This window comes from Trichosurus vulpecula, chromosome 6 (genome assembly GCF_011100635.1).
Source record: "Trichosurus vulpecula isolate mTriVul1 chromosome 6, mTriVul1.pri, whole genome shotgun sequence".
NCBI lineage: Eukaryota > Metazoa > Chordata > Mammalia > Diprotodontia > Phalangeridae > Trichosurus > Trichosurus vulpecula.
The window spans coordinates 137,993,241-138,017,368 of NC_050578.1; the positions used below are offsets into that span (position 1 = coordinate 137,993,241).

At 44.1% G+C, this 24,128-nt stretch overlaps 1 protein-coding gene across 1 annotated transcript in view; it reads right to left on the reverse strand.

The window, feature by feature from the left end:
• FGF2 (fibroblast growth factor 2) overlaps positions 1-23,878 on the reverse strand; it is a 61,901-nt gene extending 38,023 nt beyond the window's left edge. Inside the window, exons 1-2 of the mRNA XM_036765034.1 lie at positions 23,842-23,878; positions 22,994-23,377 (exon numbers count right to left, since the gene is read on the reverse strand). Of these exons, the coding sequence (XP_036620929.1) occupies positions 22,994-23,377; positions 23,842-23,878 (421 nt within the window). The remainder of the gene's footprint in view (positions 1-22,993; positions 23,378-23,841) is intronic.
• Positions 23,879-24,128: the final 250 nt, after the last annotated feature.

A 24,128-nucleotide genomic window follows, 5' to 3' on the forward strand; every position in this document is an offset into this window, starting at 1 on the left:
ATACTGGGCCACATGTGGGGCATTCATCAAGCAGAACTCAAAATGTGGGAAAGGTGGGAGTTCTGGACCTGAAAGCGTCGAAGCCTCCATGATGTGTTCTCTGGCCCCAAAGGTCAGAAGGCAACACCCTGGGAATCCTTAATGTCATCCTGTCCACCCTTCTCATTGTCTTTCACAGATAAGCAAAAAGTTGAGTGACTGGTGCCCAAAGTCTCCAGAGCAGCAAACAGGAGATCCAAGATTTGAACCCAGATCCCCTGATGCTAAAACTCTCTGGAACAAATTGTCCCTACTAAACTGCTAAGGGTAAAATATAGGATTTTTCCCAGAAGGATTTTCATTTTCAAAGGATAATGTCCAATACCAAGTGATAAATGACTAACTGGAATTTCCCCATCAATTAAGAGAATCTTTTTGGGTGGAGTACTTCCAAAATTAATCCAAGGTGGCCAACGCATCAGATAATGTGGCCCTTTTTTTTTATTTATTTAGTGTATCACAAAGTCAAGTCGCCTTACTCTTAGGCTGCTGGTAGATTGTCCCTAGTAAATAAAACTGGATATTCCATTACGTCATGTTCATTCATGGTTTTTCACTTTGAGAATTAGTGAGTCACATGAACTTACAAGACATTTCTTGGAGTAATAATCAAATCTTAGTACAGAGCGCTCCCTAAGTAGTTACACGATTAAAGGTACCATCTGATACTGATGCAATCTTCTAATTCTTTGCAAAGAATGGCAACAAATGTTTTAATACAAATTACTTCCCCATTCCCCCACTCATCTTTTTCATTCAGACCATCCTCAGGACCAGCATCCTCTTTGGCTCTCCTTCTTGCTTCCTACCTACTCAACAGCGTCATTGGAAAAACAGAAGGCAGCCAGAGCAATGGAGAACCATTCCTACATACTCACTTTGAAAGTATGCTTTGGTTTACATCTACCAAGAAACTGTGTGGCAGGAGGCCAGAATAACCCTGTTCAATTAAAAAAATCCTGAAAAAAATAAAGTCACATAGCAGGACATATTTTCTGAGTTAAGAGGTAGAAAGAGACAGAAGTTGCTGTGCTCATCATAGTTGGCATTGTTCATAAGAGCACTGAATGTAGAATCAAGACTAGCTTTGAATTCCCACATATCTACTCTCTATTGGAGTGACTCTGGACAGTGTTCTCACCTATAGAACAGGGGGGTCAGACTAAGTCATATCCACCTCTACATTCTGTGCCCAAATAAAATAACATCATCATACCTCAGTCCTCCTTACAGGGTAGGTCCGCAAGCTCAAGAGAATTTCATTTGGAAATAGAACATAAGAAGGACTTGATGATTCATGGGTCTCACCAAGGATTTTAAAAGCAAATTTGAAAGGATTTTTCATTCGATTCCATAAGAACTGGGTATGTACTGTTTACAGAATGCCGGTGATACTGTGGTCCTGGAGTTCAAATCCAGTCTCAGACATTTCCTAGCTGTGTGACCTTGAACAAGTCACTTACTCTGTTTGCCTCAGTTTCCTCAACTGTTGAGTGGGGATAATAATAGCCCCTCCTGTAATCTTAAACATTTTGGTTTGTTTCTTTAGCCTGGGAGAAGCTACAGCTGAGTCAATAAAAGTGTTGCCCCTGGGTTCAGCCCTTTCCTCTTCCCTCAACCAGGGTCTTCCTCAGAAATCATTGGGTTTCTTTACATGATGCAATACTTTTCTCAGCAACTCTCTGAATGGAAAGCAAGCTGAGCAGCCACACCTTAGAGCTGCCTACATTCAACAAACGAGTCTCCTTTTGAGTATTCTCTGAAAGTTCTTTTGCATCCAGTGGTTGGTGACCAACAGACAGAACACTGGGCTTAGAGTCAGGAAGACCCGGGTTCAAATCTGATCTCAGACCTTACTAGCTGTGTGACCCTGGTCAAGTCACTCCACCTGTGTTTGTCTCAATTTCCTCAGCTGTATAATTGGAGTGATAATGGCACCTACCTCAGAGAGTTGTCGGAGGGATCAGATGAAATAAAAATTGTAAAGCATTTAGCACAGTGCCCAGAACATAGTATGTGTTACATGAACGTTAGCATTATTTTTGTTGCTGCTGTTCAATTGCTTCAGTCATATAATTATAGCTATATCTAAAGAGATAACATATTTAAACTACTTTGTAAACTTCAATAATATAATTCAACATAAGTTCTTTAAAGGGGCAAAGAAAATTATTGGAAACCAGATCAGGCCTCGTGGCATCTCTCCCTTCTTGACACTGGTCCTCTTGACCAAGTGATCATGCTCCCCTGGGGTGCACTTAACATATTTATGACCATCGAGCCGCATTGTAACAACACAGCCCTGCTTTGCCGAGTGTATCTTGAGAGTGGTTTCTTACATCACTGTTATGGTTTCACTGATGCCGAGGCTGGTTTTACTGCTTTGGAGGCCCAGAATGATCTCCACGCCTTCCTGGCCTCACTTTTGTTTCTCTTCTCAAGCTTCCCTCGCCTGTAGATCCGTCCAGACTCCAGCTCCCAAAAGACCCTAGCTACTCATCGGCAAACTGTCTCTTTCTGCCCCAATTTTGTTTTCAGCTTCTTGGCTGCCAGGACTTCTTTTCACATTAAGGTCTCCATATTACTAATGAACTTCACTTCCAGATTGTATAAATCAGCTCCCGTGAACTGTTCCCTACTTTTAAGGTATCTGGTATTTTTGAATGATCTCATAGTTCGGACAATTCACAGGATACCCACTGAATGGACTCCCTAGGTCTGGACGTACTATGCATGACTTTGCAATTTCTGTTGTTGTTTAGTTGTTTCAGTCATGACTGCCTCTTCATGACCCCATTTGGGGTTTTCTTGGCAGAGATACTGGACTGGTTTGCCATGTCCTTCTCCAGCTCATTTTACAGATGAGGAAATGGAGGCTTAAAAAACAGGCTTAAGTGACTTGCCCAGGGTCACACAGCCAGTAAGTGTCTGAGGCCGAGTCTGAATTCAGGAAGATGAGCCTTCATGACCCCAGGCCCAGGGCTCTTTATCCACTGGGCCACCTCGCTGCCTCTGAAATTTCTGTATTCCTTGACAATATTTTAAAATAACATCCTCATTTTTATTTTAAAGTCCCTAAAATTAGGAGATTTTATACATTTTTAGTACAAAAAATCACAATACACATTCAATATATCACTATCCACTTTAAGGTGATAATGATATCCAATTTCACTTTAGCAAACCAATAATGCCAAACTAATTAATTAAAGTTCCTGTCATTAATTGCCATCGAGACCGTCAAATGTTTTGCATTTAGATTATATGAGAAAATATCTGTGGGAAATAAATGGGAAAATGCAAAATTCTGGATGCATTGATGTGTAATATTGTTTATAGTGTTATTTAAAATGTACAAAATCAATGACACAGATCTATTAAAAGATTATATTAGTACCATAACGACAAAGACAAGTCCCATGTTATCATTGGTATAGTGAAGGTTCTCCCTTGAACAATGCAAGTCTATACTTCCTCTGAATTGTCTGGAACACCTAGAAGTCCAGTGACTTGCCAAGGGTCACACAGCCAGTGCATCCATGATGGAGACAGGGTTCAAACCCAAGTCTTCCTGACTTTGAGGTCAGCTGGAATGAACATCTTCAAATTGTGGAGCTAGAGAAGACTTTTGAGAGTCCCTCGCATAGCAAGGAGATCAAATCAGTCAATACTTAAAGAAATTAGCTCTGACTGTTCATTGGAAAGTCAAATACTGAGGCTGAAGCTTAAATACTTTGGCCACATAACGAAAAGATAGACCTCACTGGATGGAAAATGGAAACTCACTGATGCTGGGAAAGATTGAAGGTGAAAGGAAAAAGAAACGGCAGCGGATGGGATGGATAAACAGTGTCATGGAAGCAACGAACGTGAGCCTGGACTTCAGGAGGCAGAGGAGGGTAGAAGCGCCTGGAGTGTTACAGTCCGTGAGGTCACAAAGAGTCAGAAACAACTGAATGACCACTGAACAACGACAACAATCTATCTACCACATCAGTAGTTTTCAAATTATGGTCCAAAGACCTGAGGGGATCCCCTGGACCTTTTCCGAAAGTCCACAAGGTCAAAAGTATCACCATCATAATATTAAGACAGCATCTAGCACACAGAAGGCATTCAATAAATCTTTATTGAACTCATGCTGATACAAGGCAATGAGAAAAAACTCCAAATACATCTATAGCATTTTAAAATTAATTTTTTTCCTTTCAAGTTTCTTCCCTCAAGGCCCATCTCCTACAGGAAGCCCTTCCTGACTACTAGAGAATCTCCTCCCTCAAATTTCACTGTATTAATTTCTCTGTATGCATGCTGTATTCCCCTCCCAGTAGGACATGAGTTTTTTGAGGGTAGGGATTTTTTTCTTGTCTTTGTATTCTAACTGCCTAATATGCTCCTCTTTTCTATCTCTTTGGCCAAGGAGATACACATGCTGAGAATGAAGCTTATGGGTTGAGTTAGAAATCTTCTATTTGTTAATACCCAGTGACTAGAAGGGGAACTGAGTCTTACAGCTACAGTACATCCTCTCACCCTGGAGGAGAAATCTTGCAAGAGGCAAGATTTGTGAATTGGGATATGGGAGTGAGCAGAGACCCTTGGCATAAGAATTGGGAGAGAATTCTTAGAGACTTGAGGGAGACAGGACAGAGATTGGGTAAAGCCCAGAGGCAAGCTGGCATGACTGGTGTTTGAGCAGCCTTGATAGATATGCCATATCTGCCTTTACCTACTGTGGCCTGGGAATAGGGAGCCAGAGAGAAGGGCAGGGTACACAGAGAGAGGAGATCCAGAAAATAGAACCTCTGTGGGAAGCTTCAGTAATATTCTGGCTGGGGGCTCTAGAGGTACATGAGAGAGAGTCATTGATTTTATGCTCTATAACTTCCCCAAGTGGGGTTAAAGCAATGGGGTGCTAGAGTTAGCTCCTACCAGCTCTCAGGACAACAAATTTTCAATGGGAGCATTTTTTCCTCAGAAATAGGCAAACCCTACAAATCAGGATTGGGTTTACTGTTTTGTTGATTTTCTAGACTTGAGAAAGTGCTGGAGAAAATGTTAATGATAAAGATTAAACTTAAAAGGAGTGCCTACTTTTTTTTTCTGGAGAATTGATTTTTTTAATTACCTGCATGATCCTTGGTAAAAGCCACACTAATCTGGATCTCATGGATTCCTCTGCCTACAACTAAGCTAAACGGTGACATTGGGAGGAAGAAAGTAGGAGGAAGCTTCCCTAGAAGAAGGTATCCTATCCTTCCCTTCTACAGGGATCAAAAGGCATCATCAACTCTAGAGTGCTCTGCAAAGAGAGGTTAATGAAGGAAAATCTTTGGCAGTCAGGCAGCAAAGGCAAAGTGGATGGAGCATGGGGCTTGGAACCAGTAAGACTCCTTCCTGACTTGTAATCCAACCTCAGACACTTACTAGCAGCATGACCCTGGGCAAGTCACTTAACCCTACTTGCCTCAGCTACCTTATCTATAAAATAAGCTGGAGAAGGAAATGGCCAACCACTACAGTAACCACTTCCAAAAATACCCCAAATGGGGTCACAAAGAGTCAGAAATGAAAGGAAGACGAAGGGAGGAACTGTGTTGCCCAACTGGACCTGGCCAGTCGGGTCCTCAGTGGGGCAACCTGTACTGCTCACAGCTTGTTCTTTGTCCTTTGTTCTCAAAGAAGAGCATGACACCGGGAAGGTGATGCCATGACACGCAAGTGAATTGGATTTAAGTGAGAGAGGGTTGTCCAAAGTCACCAGCCTTACTTTCTCCTCTGGAACCATCTGGGTCCAATGGCCAGATACAGATCAAGAAGACTGGAGATGGCTCCCACAAAGGAAGTTGTTAACAACAACAACAAAAAAATCTGTGTGCCAAATGTCTACAGAGCCATTATTTGTGTGAAGCTGATGTTACACAAAAGCTTGAGAGAAATAATGATTAGGGAATGGCTCAACAAGATGGCATTGGAATGTGACTGAATATTAGTTGCTGTAAGGAATGACAAATATAAAAAAATCAGAGACACATGAGAAGGCTTCTACGAAGTGATCCAGAGTGAAGGAGCAAGAACCTGAAAGAACAGGAGACATTTCAGAAATAATACAAATAGAGAAAAGCAACAAAATTCTGGCCATATCCAATGGTCTGTGGTCATACTACACTGACCATGAGAAAGGATACACCACACTCCTTTTTGTCAGTGATTACTAATCTGTCCTTTGGAGGGAAATACAGTTTGTAGATACATTTACGAAAGTTAAATGTTTGGCTTTGTCTGGAAGTTGGGTTGAAATGCCCTCAATATTTTTCAAAATTATCCATGGCTCCTCACTATTCTCTTTTCCTTTCCTCCCAGCAAAACTGTGTTTCATCTGTTTCATCCTACAGATGCTACACAGCTGGAAAAGAGGCTGCAAACTATTAACTTTGCTTTAATACTTTGGCCAAACATAAATGTAAACATATGAGATGCAGCGTGGTGTGCAGATTTGGCCCCTGAGTCAACCTGGATTCTTTTTGATGCTTACTGGCTATGTAATTCTAGATAAATTATTTAACCTCTATTTTATATACATAAATAATGTATTTGTGTATATGGATACAAGTGTGGGTGCATGTGTAACTAACAAACTGTTAGCAGACCGTGAAATGGTTCAACTCTTATGGAAAGCAATTTTGAACTATACGAAGAGTCACTAAGCTGTGCATGCCCCGTGATTCAGCAATACCACTGCTAAGCTTGTACAGCCCAAAGATCAAAGAAAGAGGGAAAGGACCCACAGATGCAAAAATATTTGTAGCAGCACTTTTTGTTATAGAAAAGAAATGACAACAAAGTGGATATTGTTGAGAGAGGAATTTGGGGAGCTGAGAGTGGTCCGTTGAGAGTTGACATGACTAACTCCATGTTGTTTGGCTGCCACAGCTCAGGATCAATTTGCATTAGGCTGTGCTCTCTAGGAACTCCTTGCAGCCTCTAATTGCTTTGTGATCCCTGAGGGCTTTCCCCTCCCAGAATGATGGTTTGGTTTTTTTGAGTAGGTAAAAGAGGCCATTCTTTGCCTCATTTCTTACCTAGCCTTTGTCAGTGAATGGGCATTACCTCAAACAAAGTAAGACCTGGGAAAGACCTTGGCTTAAAAAGGCCAAGGTCTCCCACTGCACCCAGGGTCATCTCCAGTCATCCTGATCTATATCTGGCCAGTGGACCCAGATGAATCCGGAGGAGAAAGTGAGGCTGGTAACTTTGCACAACTCTGCCTCACTTAAATCTAATTCACTTGCATGTCATGACATCACCTTCCTGATGTCATGGTCCTCTTCAAATGAAGAACAAACAGGAGCAGCTTTATGATCACAAAAGAAGATTTAGTGGATTCTGATAGCCCAAAGGAGTCTGCCTCAAGTGTTTATCTTGGGTTTCCTTTGACCCTTCCTCTTCTCTGTAACTAGCCAGCAACTCTACTCTCTGCTTATGGTATAAATGTCACCAACCAAATTACAACATACGTTCATCAATTTCTGATGGCTTGTCACTCCGAATAAAGTACAATTTTACATCTCTCTGGCTAGTTATTGGCATTACCCAATCAATGTACCCCTGGGTAATTTCGTCACACCTATATATTGGGGAAGAGATGAACAAATTATGGTATATGAATGTGATGGAATGTTATTGTGCTGTAAAAAATTATGAAATTGATGGCTGCCAAGAAATCTAGGAAGACTTGTATGAATGGATGCAGATTGAAGTGAGCAGAACCAGGTGAACAGTTTTCTAGAATAACAACAATACCGTCAAGACAAACACCTTTGAAAGACTTGAGAACTTTGCCCCGTTATCACTCTTGGTTTTCTAATGTCCCAAAAGCTATGGGATGCTATCAGTGGGGTCATTTTGTTCCCCAGATCTCACTGTTATGGAAAATACAAAAGTTCCCTCTTTTCAGTCTCAATGAAACCCTTCCCTTTACTGAATTCAAAGAGATCTATGGTTACTAATGTAAAGCACTCAGTACCTCTAAAGATCTCGTTGGCAACAGAATTCTGGTTAAAGCAACGATCAATCACAACTCCAGAAGACTGATTCCACATAAAGCAGGCACCCAATAAGTGTTTGTTGATTGACTCACTGAGTGATGGCTAGATTGATCTGGAAATAGAAAATAATAGTTGTGGGAGAGAATGAGAGCTCCAGAGGCAGTGATGTGAAGACAGAAAGCAATGAATCAGGACCGAACCATCGGAAGAGTACACTGGGATGGGGAGCAGGACAAAGAAGAGAGAGAGAAGGCAAAGAGAGAGGAGGAGCGGCCAGAGAGGTGTGTAGCAAACTATGACAGCATACTGTGGATTTTCCCCGTGACCTTTGCCACTTCTGGCCATATCTATGAGTATAAACAAAGTACCTGATCTCATGGGGAAATATATTTCTTCATCTGTAAAATGAGGGGATATTAGAGTTGTGTTTTAGCTAGAAGTTTATGACTTATGATGCACACGTTAGCCTGATGTCACCTATATAAAAACACTTTGTGTATGTGTGTGTGTGGCAGGATGAAATATATATGTATACATATACACATTTATACACACACATATATGTGTGTATATATCGTGCACGTGCATGTACACATACACATATATATGTATATACACATGTGTATGTGTGTTTCATGTACGTGTGTATATATATGCGCACACACTATTTGTTCGGGGCCATACGCTTCTTTCACAGCAATTCTCGTTATTATTTGAAGTTTGGATATTTTTGGAATTATAATTTCAAAAATCGATTATTAATTCTAAGTAGTCAGAACAATACAGCTGGAGTCAGGAAAACCTGAATTTGTTTCCTGCCTCAAGACATTTAGTAGCTGTGACACATAAGCGAACCTCTCTGTGCCTTGGTTTCCTCATCTGTAAAATGAGGATAATAGCTCCTACCTCTCAGAGTTACTCTGAAGATCAAATGAGATAATATTTTTAAAGCCCTTTGAAAACTTTAATGTGCTTTATAAATGCTTATTATTGCAATCATTGTCACTATCATCATCATCAATTCAAGCAGGTCAGTATTTTTTTTTTTTGCTTTTTGGCTGGGCAATTGGGGTTAGGTGACTTGTCCAAGGTCACACAGCTAGTACATGTGTCAAGTGTCTGAGGCCGGATTTGAACTCAGGTCCTCCTGATTGCAGGGTCGGTGCTCTACTCACTGCGCCACCTAGCTGCCCCTTAGAAAAAACGAGAGCAAAATCCTGAGAAATCTAGTTTTAGAATATATCTATAAAATACATACATTTATAAATTATATATGGCATACTTATTCTTATATATAGTATATTTTTATATATATAGTATACTTATTCATAGTATACTCACATATATACATACATACAATATATATATGTGTGTGTGTATATAAATATATATATATGTAGTATACTTACATGTTGAAAGGGCAAGCTGACTCGAGGTTGTAAGTAGCAGCTGACCCCACATGTAAACGTTTTGCAAGTGACTGTTTAACACAGGTCTGTGCATGTCACCAACAAAGATCAATCAGGAAATGTCATGCAGGATAGGAGCCGGGGGCAATGCCAGAAGGAGGGAGCTAAGATAGGGGATTACTGTAGTAATCTAGGCGTGAAGGGATGATAGCATGAACCCAGGCAACCTAGGCACTGGAAAGGAAGGGGTAAATGCATAAAACACTTCAAAGACAGAATCAACAGAATTTGGGAGGCAGGAGAGAGAGCGAAACAATGTTAACTGAATTCTAGGGTCCCTGAGAGAGGAGAGTGGTAAAAACATTAGCAGAAAAAGGGAAGTTAGGGAGCAAAGCAGGGGTATGTGGATAAAAATTTAACAACTGGCTTTCAAAAAAAATGTAGTCAAGACACTTTAAGTTTAATCTGCATTTTTGACATTTACTCCATCATTTTCTGAAGTCTAGACAACCAACAAAACAATAAATCAAACCCTGGTTTGTTGCATTTGTTGATTTTCAAGGTGTAAATGCTCACACTGAAAATTTAACAATTGGCTCTCCCCACCTCTAGAAATCAGATCCAGCATCCCATCGGAGCAAAACCAGTTTGGAAGAAAAGATAAAGAGTGGGTTTTCATATGCTTGATTACTCTTCTCCCGTTCTGGAAAATCTAGAACATACTTCATTGGGAGGAAGATCTGGTTGAGATATTGCCAAGAAATGGATGCCTTATCATGTATGAAAATGGGGAGTTTCCTCATCTGGGCCTTCCCTACACCAAGACACCACAGGTCTGGTCCGGGTCCTCGGCATTTAACAGAGTGCCTGGCACATGGCAGATACTCAGTATTGCTCACTGTTTGATGATTTAGAAAGGTAGAATCTGCATTGGAGGTGATGAAAAGAGCCTCCCCTGACAGCTAGAGGGCACAGTGGATAGAATAGACCTAAGGTCAGGAAGACCTGAGTTCAAATCTCACCCCAGCTGCTTACTATCTGTGACCCCAGGCATGTCATTTAATCTCTATCTGCCTTGGTTTTTTTTTTTAATTTGTAAAATGGGGATATAAATAGCACCTAGCTCCCAGGGTTGTTATTAAGATGAAAAAAAAATAATACTTGTAAAGCACTTTATAAACCTTAAAACTCCATAGGCTAGATGCTGGCTGTTATTATTAGGGAAGAAAAGTTTAAAGATGTGTGTGTGTGTGTGTGTGTGTGTGTGTGTATACACATATATGTGAGTGTATTTCCTATTATTACTTGGGACGGGGAAAGCCTAGTGCAGGGAATACAAAAGGCCCAAGGCGGGTGGTGTGGGGAGGGGTTGGGGGGGCGAGGGGAAGGGAAGCAGCGCAGTATCAATGCTGGGGAAGAATAAGCAGCAAGGTTGATGGGTAGGGCCATGACCCTAGTCAAGGGACCTTGGGCTTGATAGGAGAAAGGAGCCGGAAGAGGTTGGGGTCTGATAAAAATGGAAGCTTTCTTCCTGAGGGAGCACCCTGCGGTCCAGGGCACTCTCCTCTCAGCCTCTTTTCCCGAATCAAGCAGCTTCGAGGGGAAGCTTAACCAAGAGGACCACTGGGGGCCATGCACATGCAGAAGCAAAATGATGACCTCTCATCCCCACCAAGACTGAGCTAGAACCAATGATGCCACAAGACCCTTCATGAAATGACTCTCCAACCGGGCTAAAATCTGGGTGCATCTGGGAAGCACGAGGCTGCCTCCAGGCACTGCTTGGCTCCCGATCTATTATAGCTAAAAACATCCTCAGGGAAGCTAAGGGGCTGGCACTTGGTGCCCCAGACCAGGGCTCCATGAGGGGGGCTCGAGGGAGCCAGCTGAATTTCTATGACCCTTCTTCTGGGTTAGAGGGGCTCAGCTGGCAGCGGTGACGAAAGCAAGGGCAAAGGTGACCCAGCACTGCCAGGAGGGCGCATTGGAAAACAGGGAGGGGAGGGGAGTGACCCACCTCCGCCCAGCCAACCAAGGGCCACCAGCAGACGTCAGCTCCTCAGGATATAAATAAAGCTCTTGTAAGGGGAACTTTCTTTTTCCCCCATAAGCTTATACAAACATCTCTGAGTGGTTGCTTGGTGGAGGAAAATATGCCAGAAGCCTGGGGGCTCCCTGGAGGGTCTTGTTTCTGGCCCAGGAACTGAATGGCTTTAATTATGATGGCCAAATCAAAGCCTCCTCTTCTGGGAACTGCAGGCAGGCCAGGCCCAATTGTTACATCATACTGTGGTGGGGTGTGCCAGGCCTGCCTGTGGGCAAGCTAATTAATTTTGTAAAGAACAGAGGACCTGGGTTCAGATCCAGCTCTGGTGCTTACTACTTGTGCGACCTTGGGTAGGTCACTTAGCCTCTGGGCCTCAGTTTCCTCATCTGTAAAATTAGTGGAATAGCCTGTGGGGTTCCTTTCAGCTCCGGATCCACGATCCTATGATCAGCTAGCCCAGAGATGGGCCGTTGTCCAAAAAAGGGCCCAAGAATAGTACGGATGGAAGAATGTAAAGAGGAGTTTGAAAAACACTGAGTGGCAAATCAGTAGGGCAGCTAGGTGGTGAAGTAGATAAGAGAGCTGGGCCTGGAGTCAGGAAGATTCATATTTGTGAGTTCAAATCCGGCCTCAGACACTCACTAGCTGTGTGACGCTGGGCAAGTCACTTAGCCTGTTTGCTTCAGTTTCCTCATCTGTAAAATGAGCTGGATAAGGAAACGGCAAACCACTCCAGTATCTCTACCATGAAAACCCCAGATAGGGTCACAGAGAATTGGACAGGACTGAAATGACTTAACAATAAAAATCTGCATCAATGTAGAGAATCCTATCCCTGGGAATTAGTTCTCTGCCTATACCATTGAAATACATTAAAAAAAAAAGTATTGGTGGTTGTTACTGAGAATTAAAGTGCAGGTCAATTAAGTGGGAATTACATAGGTTTTATGTTAATAATAACCTGCAACAGATGGATCTGGCTCCTGCAGCAGCTGCAAAGGCTTCATTCTTGAATTAAATTTAAAATAAGGACCGTCCGTTTAAAAACTGCCACAGATAACCCAATGAACCCTTTCAAGGCCATCCTATCTCACCATTGTTTGACGATCATTACCAAGGGAAGTTTTAGAAGCAAAACAAAAGCACTTCAGGGTGTGTCTGGCATACGTGTGCCAAGTGACTTCAGCTAAGAAATGGCACCGAACGTCCCTTCTAACGCACAGAAGGTGTGGCAATATCTGTGATGCATCCCTGGAGGTTGGGTTGCCATGCTGAGTCCCCAAGAAGCGAGGTCCTAGGTTTTCCCAATTTTCCAATGTTTTCACCTCACACACATATAATAAGCATATATACATATATATATATATATATACACACATATATTTATATTTATATATGTGCATGTTTATGTGCATTTAGTGTAACTAGGTGGTACAGTGGATAGAGTTCCAGGCCTGAAGTCAGAAAGACCTGAATCTAGCCTCAGACATTTCCTAGCTGTATGGTCCTGGGCAAGTCACTTAACCCTGTTTGCCTCAGTTTTCTCATCTGTAAAATGAGCTAGAGAAGGAAATGACAAACCTCTCCAGTATCTCTGCCAAGAAAACCCGAAATGGGGTCACGGGAGAGTCAGACAGGACTGAAATGACTCAACAGCAATAAAATTATATGTATTTATATGTATATTGATATATATACATATGTGCATATTATATGTGTGAGGAGAAAGATATAAACACACATAAACACATGTGTGTATATATTTAAATGTATGTATACACATGTGTGCCTCGACTTCTTTTTTATTGGATGGAGACATAGGATTAGCATTTAGGTTCTATCAAAGGCACACATATATGTATATATACACACAGACACACATACATAAATACTCCAGAGGCAAACTAACAAGGCCTAAATGCCAGTTCTTTATTTCTAAGATTTACAGCTGTTCTGTTAGTCTAGAGGTGAAGAATTGCCTTATTTGACAGATGAAAAGGTCATCAACACAAACACCAGACAGAAGAAGAAATGAAGGTACGCATCACCTCAAATCTGGCCCTAACTTAGGCACTCTGTACATTTTCCAGTATTTGACATCCCTGCAGACCACCAGGAGCGGTCTTATGCTTCTCAGCCCCCTCTGAATGGAGAGTGGACTCAATTTTCTGAGAGGGAGAACCCAGAAGCCTTTCTCTACCTCTATGAGAAAGTAAAGAGTTGGGATCAGCGAAAAGCAGTTTCATGTTACTAATGGAGAAGGGATGGGCAGCTAGGTGCACAGTGGATAGAGTGCCAGCCCCGAGTTCAAATCTGGCCACAGACACTTGCTAGCTGCATGACCCTGGGCAAGTCACTTAACCCTGTTTGCCACACTTTCTTCATTGTAAAATGAGCTGCATAAGGAAATGGTAAACCACTCTAGTATCTTTGACAAGAAAACCCTAAATAGGGTCACAAAGAGTTGTATGTGACTGAACAACCATTTAGGACCTCTTCAGACACCTACTTAATAGAAGTAGTAGTAGGAGGAGGAGGAGGAGGAGGAGGAAGAGGAAGAGGAGGAAGTGGAGGAGGAATATTGATAGCAGTTTAAGGTTTACAAAGCACTTTACAAATAGTATCTTGTTTGATCCCCCCAACAACTCAAGCAGGTAGGTGCTATTATTATCCCAATTGTATAGATGAGAAAATTGAGGCAGATGAGTGTAAATAACATGCCCAGGGTCATATAGCCAACAAGTAAAGATTTGAATTCAGATCTTCTTAACTCCAGGTCCAGTACTCCATCCACTGAGTCACCCAGTGTTCTTGGATCTTTAATTTATAGCCAGGTGGAAATGACCAATTGCAACAGCATTTAGGGAGATCCGAGTAATTACAAGCACTTTCGGTGCAGAACATGCCTTGGCTGGTGGGAGAGAGAAGATATGGTAACGTAGAGTTTATCCATCCCAGATGGATAGCTGATATGGAAAATGATCTTCAGAGACTGCTAGATACCTCTTGCTGGGAACATTGTAAAGGAAACTCTGAGAAACAGGTGAGTTGAATGGATACAACACAAGAAGGATCTGGACTGGCAAGATGTCCAGTTTTAATCAATTTAACAGCGATTATTAATTTTAACAGAGATTAGAGCCTACTAAGTTAAAAGGAGAAGGCTCTAAGTCAGGAGTCATAGACCCCTTTGAGGGTCTGGTGAATCCTAGAGACCTCTTTTCAGAATCACATTTTCAAGTGAATAAAATGAACTACAAAGAGTTTACAAAGGAAACATTATATTATGTTATGCTACATTATATTCATATCATATTGTATCGTAATTGTATGTAACCTGGCAAAATACATGGGACTCTCCTCATTGGTGGAGATGAAACCTCCATGCCTGTATGAGGGGTGAGAGCTAGAGAGTGAAAATCTTTTCTCTTCCTTATCCTTTCTTCCAGTTTCAAGGGATGCTTCTGGTCTCCAGCCTCAAAAGAGAGTATCTGTGATACCAACCTCTCTTCAGGTCGATAAAGGGAGAGAAAGACTCTGGGAAGAAACTGACCTGACAGGAGCTGGCAGTCTCCATCCCCAGCTTGCTACACTAGAGACTTCAGGGAATTTCTCCTTGGGTGAGAACTGGGACTCTCTCTCTTGGCTGAGATGAGCTCTCTTGCTCCCAAATGAGAAAGCTTATTTACTTTGTGTATAGTCTGGAATGTATTCTCATATATATATTCTCTCTGATTTCTGCTTTGCTTTTGACTTGGATAAATGAAATTCTTTGCCATATGCTAAGTTTATTCATTTTAGAACTGATATTTGGTGGGAAGGGAGTCAAGTCATGGATATAAAACTTGGATCCCTCCTTCCCCATTAAAGGAACAGCAATCAAAAATGTAGTTTGGAATTCAAACTAGATTATCAATATTTAAGAAAGCAGATAGACAGAATTCTAGCCCAGCACCCTTTCTTTCTGAAGGGAGCAGAGAGGTCAGCCTCAGGCCCCAACCTCCTGCCTCCCTTCCAGGTAGGAAGCAAAGTCTCCCTTCGAGAAGGGTCGGGGGAGGAGATGCTAGAGATGTCTATTCTTGTCTCCTTGCAAGCCACATTCAGACAATTACATATGTGGGGTGCATACACATACGCGTGTGTATGCATATGTGTACATGCATATGTATGTACGTATTTATGGCAGCTAGGTGGCTCAGCCAGAGCACAGGACCTGAAGTCAGGAAAGTCCTAAGTTTAAATCCTGTCTCAGATACCTACTAGCTGTGTGACCCTCTGTAAGTTACCTAATCTCCCTTTGCCTTGGTTTCCTCATCTATAAAGTGAGGATAATAATAGCTCCTACCTTCCAGAGTTGTTGTTAGGACCAAATGAGACAATATTTATAAAGCACTTTGCAAACTCTAGGGGCAACTAGGTGGCACACTGGATAGCGTCCCTGGCCTGGAGGCAGGAAGACTCATTTTTCTGAGTTAGAATCTGGCCTCAGACACTTACTAGCTGTGTGACCCTGGGCAAGTCATGTAACCTTGTTTGCCTCAGTTTCCTCATCTGTAAAATGAGCTAGAGAAAGAAATGGCAAACTGCTCCAGTATTTTTGCCCAGAAAACCTCAAATGGAGTCACAAAGAGTCGGACACAACTGAAAACAACTCAGCAAAAGCAACAGCAATGAGCTAAAAGGAAAAGGCTCTGAGTCGGGGGTCATGGATGCCTTTGATGGTTGCCTTTGCACAACTAAAGTGACAACAATAACCAATCAAATATCACAGAATCACAGACGGAACCTGGGTGAAATTCCACCCATCAAGTCTGCTATTCCTCATTCTGTCTTCTCTTGTTGGGGATAAGAACGGAGTCTCTCATTCAGTATATCAGTCCCTTTAATTTAAAATTTTATTCAGAGATCTGAAACTAAGTTCTTCATAGGGGGCCAGATAGGACTTGGGGAACTCCAGAAGAGTTGGTTCATTTCTTAGGGTTCTGTAAGTGCAAAACACTCAGATGGAAGCAATTAGAGAGCCCACTAGGAACCACGAAGTGCAAAGGGCTCCTTGGAGATGGGACATTGGCAGAGCCAAAGCTGTCATGGCAAGGAAGGTAAATGACCTGTCCATATTCTCTACCACATATTTGGGGGTGCTAGAAGAACCCCTTAGGAGCTGATTCTGACCTAGGAGAGGTGAGGGGTTCACTTTTGAACAGGAGGTATGATCTGCAAGCACAGATTACGTCCCAAACCTGGCCAGGTTGGATTTCAGAGGTCATGGGAGGGTGGCCAAAATCATTCAAAGGATGCTCTCCTGAAGGAGCCTCAAACCACACTGCACTTTTCAAGATAAAAGCACATCTTGAAAATGCCCAGGAACTTGGGGATTGTATTGGCCCTAAAAGTCAGCTGATTGCTGATTGCTGCTCATCTGGACTTGCAGGCCTGGGCTCCTTTGAGAGCCCCAGGGCACATGCCAGGAGGTCTGGGTCTGCAGTGAGGCCCCAGTGTGGACATGAGTGCAACTCATGAGGCTCCCCAGGTACCTCCCCAGGAGGGGCACAAAGGCTAGTCTGGCAGTTCTGACTAACTCCATTTGTTCTTAACGAGGACATCTGGAACAAATTTCATACTCAAACACCCCCTCCCCCCATGAGTACATGGACACACACACACACACACACAGAGCAGCACACATTTCATTTACTACTCTCTGCCACATGCTTTACGTGCTGCTGAGAAGAAAATGTTCTCTGTTGTGACTGGTTCTATGTGAATTGAAATTTTAGAGCATAGAATGAGGGTCATGTTTTACGTTAATAAAACCTATACATGTTTGGAAGAGTGCTGCCAGAACAGGAGAGGCCACAGCTCCCATGCTTCCAGAAGGCCTCCTGCAGTCTCCCCACAGGGTCTCACTCTTGGGCCACCTCTATCCTGCCCCTCTAGGAACAAGGACTCTAATCTTAGCTCACACACCCCCATCCCCCTTCTCCTCCCAGTTTAGAGGGCTAAGTCTTTTGCCTTCTCAAATAGGAGACCAGACTACCCACCGTTCTTCCACCCAGGGACCCTTCCCTCCTCCCCTGCCTTTTCTACCTTCTGTTTCTCCCACTAGAGAGCAAGCTCCTTGAGGGCAGGTACTAGCTTGCTTCTTGTTCCACAGTGTTTAGTACAGTGTCTAACATACAGTAAGCACTCAATAAATGCTCTCTGTCTCTCTCTCTGTCTCTCTCTGTCTCTCTGTCTCTGTCTCTCTGTCTGTCTCTCTGTCTCTGTCTCTCTGTCTCTGTCTCTCTCTCTTTCTCTTTCTCTCCCTTTCTTCCTTCCTCTCCATTTCTGTCTCCAATCTTTCTTTCTGACTCTCCATCTCTCTCCCTCTATTTCTCCCCTTCTCTCTTTCTTTCTCTCTCTCTCTCTTTCTTCCTCTCCTCTGCATCTTCAGAAAAGCGTTTTTCTTGACATTGTGTTTTTGTCTTTCTTCAAATCCTCAGGACTTAGCACAGTCCCTGGCATGTAGCAAGTGCTTCTTAAATGTTCGCTGACTGACTGCTTGAGATTCAGTTTCCTCATCTGTGCCCAAAAAGGATGTAAATAACACCGGCATAAGCTACTGCACCTGGCTGTCATGCAGACCACGTAGGAAAGGCAAAAATAAAAGCACACTGTTATACTCAGAGAAATAACCTGGATTTGGCAAGGCCTCTTAATAACCTCATTGCGGCCTTCACAAGTCAACCTGCCAGGTTTTCTGGAGGCCTCAGAGGAAAGTGCTGGGACCTGATCCCAGAGAGGAAAGAGCTCATTGGATTATCCACGGCCAAGCTGAGTTGGCCCTGGGCAAAGCTCTGAAAGTGAAGTTCATGGCGTTTATGTTTATTAGGACTCTCCCAAGTTACCCATCTTTGCCTCCCTCCACCCTTCGGGCCCTGTGCTATTCTCATCCTTCCCTCCCAATGGGAGCTCTGTGTCTCAGATTCCACATCTGAAAAATGAAGGGGTTGGATTACACGGTCTCTAAGGGGCCCCCACTCTAAATCCCATGCTCCTATGAAGATAAGGACTACCTCTGGCATTACCTGTCCTATCTGGTTGCCGTGAGAATCCCAGAAGTACCAAGACTTGGAGAATTTCAGAGCTGGTCAAGACCTTGGTGGCCATCCAGTCTAACCTCAGCTGAGAAGGAAGTCTTCCTACAACATTCCACTCCTGGGCTGGCTCTCATTGTTGGGAAGCTGGTTTTCCTCCAGTCATCAAGCTTTTATTTGCCTCTGGACAATTTCTCCTCACTGGTCTGCCCTCTAGGGCCAAGCAAAACCGAGTTTAATTTCTCTTCCACATGACTATATTTGCATCAGGAAGGGCCACTTGGTTGGGAGTCAGAGGAGGTAGTCTCAAATCTCAGTTCTACCACTCTGCCAATGATCTGGGGAAGGTCACTTGGCCTTTCTCCATCTACAATGTGTTCATCTATGAAATGAGGAAGGTGAATTACCTGAGCAGAGGTCCTTCCCTCTTGCTCAAGACTGATGATCAAAGAAGAGCAGTCAATATGCTCACATAGATCTGTGACCTTGACCCCAGAGAGGCTGATGCAGATCATCTACTCAGGCCTGACCATAGCATGCAGCCATGGCCTCTCATAAATGCACAATGCAGGGACTACTCTAAATGCCTTCTTTACTTTCCCTTGACGTGTCAAGGAAACCAATGGAGTTTATGGGCTGTCCAATGGTTATTCGTCATTGCTGACAATAAAAATATCATATCTACCAAGGCTCCAGGACTCAGCTATCACCAGTCTCTTGCCTATGGCCCTGCTGCTACCCACTTCTCACCAGCTGCAGCTGGTACCTTCTGACCCAGCCCTGTAGAGATCTTGCCCCCCACTGCCTACCCTTGGGCATCATTCCATTCAGCTTTTGGATTCTCCCAGGGACTTAGCTGCCTAAAACTGGAGGGTGAGGGAGTCAAACTCAAATATTTAGCCAGTCCCTGACCATGCTTCATCCCACCTAGGCGTCCACCGAGGTTTTGCTAGCACAATCAGATCGCCCAGGTGGCCTGCCATTGCATGCCTAGCCTTCCCGGCCTTACTTACTATTTCTTGCTCAAGGAACACTAATCAAATAAATATTACCATTGCTACTAGAAAGGGTGTGATAACCACTGCACTCACCATCCCTGTGCCTGTCTGGACCAAAGGTCCCTTCCCTGGCCACCACTTCCTGATATGTGTCATACCTTATCCGGATGTCATCAATAGCCTTGGGCCAAGGGCTGTCTCACTTTTGCATTTGTACCCCCCCAGTACAATGCCAGGCTGCTGTCAGGAACTCGATAAATGTTTTCCGAATGATCGATATAGTACTAGGAAGCAAATATGTTCTTAATGTTAACTATATCATCACTGGGCATCAAATTGGTCGAGCTGACCAGAGATACTCAACAAGGACTTTTTCATAGGCTAGGAAGGGGACAAGTGGTCTGTCTGGGTCAGTTTTATCGCTCTAGTTCAGTATCTGGGAAGAGTATGACTCTCACGAATCTCGAGGAAGAAAGTTCTGTCCTTCTTAAGGACAAACGACAGTAGCGGTCCACCACAAATCACATCAGATAAAACTTTGGAGCTCTTTCTAGCAGTGGTGATGAGTAGGCACCGAACCCTCCATACTCCCACCTGGTCACCCTTTCTGATAAATGTCATGCTTTTGTTAAACAGCAGGCCAGCATGCCTTGTGCAGAAGAAAACCAAGCTAAACATCCCCTTCTAGGATGGGACCCGTAGTCCTAGCATCTTATTCTTTTATCAACAAATGCTTGACCAAGATGAATTGAACCACATCATACCAGTAAGGAATAGCAGACTCCCAAGCTTATGTTACATGTACCATTTCTATCCCTTTCATTAAAGTAGAAAGGGCTGGTGGAAAGGTGGTAAGATATTAAAAATTCTGAGAGATCAGAAAGATTTTTTTTGAATGAACCTGAAAAGTTACGTATAAAACATTTGTGCTTAAATTGTTTTTGCTATAATTTTGGAAGTAACATAGATCTCACTGAGAAGGGACCTTTTCCTTAAATACATCATAGCTCAGGGTTCCTAGCAGGATCATGGGATCGGAGGACAGAGCTGTATGGGACCTTGAAGTCCAACCCCTCATTTTCAACCTTTTAGAGCCAAGGGCATTAAGTGGCTTGTCCAAAGGCGGCCAATTAGTGCCAGAGGTAAGGCTTTAATCCAGAGCCAGCTTTCTTAATCCTTCCATAGATGTTGGCATCACCCAGTCAGGAGACTCTTGACCCCTAAAGGCCTCTTCAGATACCAAGAGGGAAGCAGACTTCTCACACTGCTAGAATTTCCTTCCGGAAAAGGAGCCAAAACAGAAATATTTTGGGGGAGCAAATGCTAATGAAAGCCTATGTGGCATAAAAGACAATGCCATGTACTGGATAGAGGGCCAGCTTTGCAGTCATGAAGACCTGAATTCAAGTCTTTGTGACCAAAACAGAAAAATATTGGATTTAGAGTCAGTGTGGGGGTTTAAATCCAAGTCATGCTACTGACCAGCTGCAATCTTAAACAAGTTTTGTTCCTTCCCTGTCCTCAGTTTACCAATCTTATAAAAAGAAGGGAATGGGGACTAGATGCCCCCTGAGATTTCTTCCAGTTTGAAAGTGAAGAGGTAGGGCAACTAGATGGCTCAATGAATAGAGTGCTGGCCCTGGAGTCAAGAGGACCTGAGTTCAAATGTGACCTCAGACACTTGACATACTTACTAGATGTATGACCTTGGGCAAGTCACTTAACCCCAATTGCCCTGCGGTGGTGGGGGGAGGGAAAGGGGCCAGAGCTACTTAACCTCTCATTACTCCAGACAGCTCTCTAAGATGTAAATTACAGCTAACTTGGCATTGGTGGCAATGGAGGAGGCATCATACGGATAAAATAAAAAATACAGACAAAAGAAAGAAAAGTTTATTTCTGCTGTCCAATAATGTGGTAATGTAGGTAATATGTTTGGTTTTTCTACCATTACCAGAAACAAAAAATGAGATATTCTTAGGAATAGCAGGTCAGTATCTAGCTAACAGGTCAGTATCTATAGAACCTTGTATAGTGGTCTCAAACCCCGCCGCCACCACCACCCCCCAGGAATACCAGAAAGCAGCTAGATGGTTCAGTGGATAGTGCACTGGATCTGAAGTCAGAAAGACCTGAATTCAAATCCTCCAGCCTTAGACACTTACTAGCTATGCAACCGTGGGCAAGTCACTTCACCTCTGTCTGCCTTACTCTACTGGAGAAGAACGTAGCAAACCACTCCGTATCCTTGCAAAGAAAACTATACAGGGTCAGGACTGAACGACATCAATACCAGAAGCAGCGTCACATTTTTCTTCTCCTTTCTCTCCTTAGACTAATGTTATCCCTTGGAATTTTCTGCCAGATCGTTGTTTGTTCTTTTTAAAGAACCAAAAACACTTCATGTTTTGCTACACCTTATGAACACAGTCCATCCCCCTCCCCCCAATTCTTTCTGCTTTCAACAATCCAGAAAAGACAGGGCTAGGAGTCAGCGTCAACTTGCTCTGTCTTTGAAACAGAAATTCAGTTGTACAGGGACCAAAGCAAGGCTGCCGGCTCCTTAAGGCTTTAACATTGCTCAGACCCTGAATTTAAAAGACGATGTCTATGCAAGTATTTTTCCAGTGAAGAAAAAATTACTGTCTTCCTTTCTTTGAAAGCTGGTAAACTTAGATGTGCTTGGGAAGTCGACTTCCCAAGAGAGATAGTAAGATGCAGCAGCAGGCTTACCCCTTCTCTAGTCATAATCAATTGGGAACATTCCTAAAGGCAACAGGTAACTCCTCAGAAGTGGTCTCCAGGAGGCTGAGGTTAGCTGAGTTAGCCCAGGGCTCTAGGGACTTGGGAAACTGGTTTACCAAGGGAAACTGGTACACACCGCAAAGCAGAAGGGGGAGTCTAACCCAGCCACCCGCGCGGAAGGAGGTGGTAAACCTGAAAACCCGAAGGTCTGGGAGGAAAGAAACCACATATCGCTCTGGAGAAAAGTGAAATGGAGAATAGTTGGAGAAGTAATTAACGGAGGAAAGAAAATTGGGCGGGGGAAGGGTGACCTTGTAAACAAGAAAAGTAGGGGAGGAAGGATGGAGGGACAGAAAAGCACTGAACTTGGAGTCTGACTTCCAGGATTCCAAACCAGGTCGTGCTCCCTTACTAGATGCGAGCTTAAGCAAGCTTTGTTCCCTCCCTGGCCTCAGTTTACCCCTCTTACAAGAAGAAGGGGATGGAGACCAGAGGTCCCTGAGCTTTCTGAAAGCTCGGAATCCCTGGAGGCTCGAAGTGTGTTGGAGAGCGGGAAAAGGGCCAAAGGCAGGGCATGCAAGGGATAGGGGCATAGGGCATGCAAGGGATAGGGGCATAGGACAGCACTCACTATGCGGGTCGCTCTTCTCGCGGATGCCGTCCACATGACCATCGGGATGGATGCGCAAGAAGAAGCCCCCGTTCTTGCAGTACAGCCGCTTGGGGTCCTTGAAGTGGCCCGGGGGAAAGGCGCCCCCGCTGCCTCCATCCCCGGACAGGGCCGGCAACGTGGTGATGCTGCCCGCGGCCATGCCGCTGCTGCGGGACGGGCCTGGCGCCGCGGCCCGGGCCCCCCGAGCTGCCAGCCGCAGAGGGGCGCGGCCCCTCCCGCGGCCCCCCAGCCTCGCGGCCAGCTGGTTCCGGCCCTGCCCGCGGCCCCCCAGCCTCCCGCCCCAGGCCGGCTCCGACTCTGCTCGGGCTCCGAGGGGGGCTCCCCGCTCTGGCTCCCCGCCCCCTGCACCCAGGCCCTGAGGCCTCGGGCTCGGTGCACACACACACACACACACACACACACACGAACTTACTCACTTAGACCCACACATGCACACACACGCACACACACACACAATCTCACACTAACATACTGGCACAAAGTATCCCCCACATCAACACACTAGCAAGACTCCCACTGATCTATACAAACTCAGACCGACGATAACACGCACGAACCTCTTAAGCGACACACTCACATCACCACACACCAACACTAACACCTTCAGAATAGCACACCAACATACTTTAGCATACACACACAGGTTAACACAGTTACACTAACACACACCCACATTCCCCCTAACACACTCAACACACCAGAAGGTACACACACGCACACTCTCACCCTAACAGAGAAACCAACACTAATATACACGAGCACACACCCTAACAGCGACACTCCCCCTAACACTCAGGTTAGCCCACTCACAGCGCCATAGTCACGCCCTCCAGCCAAGATCATACTCGCTAAGATACACACACAGACACACGCAGTCAATTCCCGAAGCCCGCTGTTGCGTCGTCTTTGCTCTCCCCTTCCCTGTTTCCCGGCTGGGCTGGCAATCTCAGCACACAATGGGGCTGGGGGTGACCTCGGGGTCCGATGCTCTCTGGCCCAAGTGTGCGCCCGGGAGCGGCTCACTCAGGCTCCAGCCCCGCGCACTCACCGCTAGCAGCAAAGAGAAGCAACTTCGCCCAACCAGCCAAAGGGG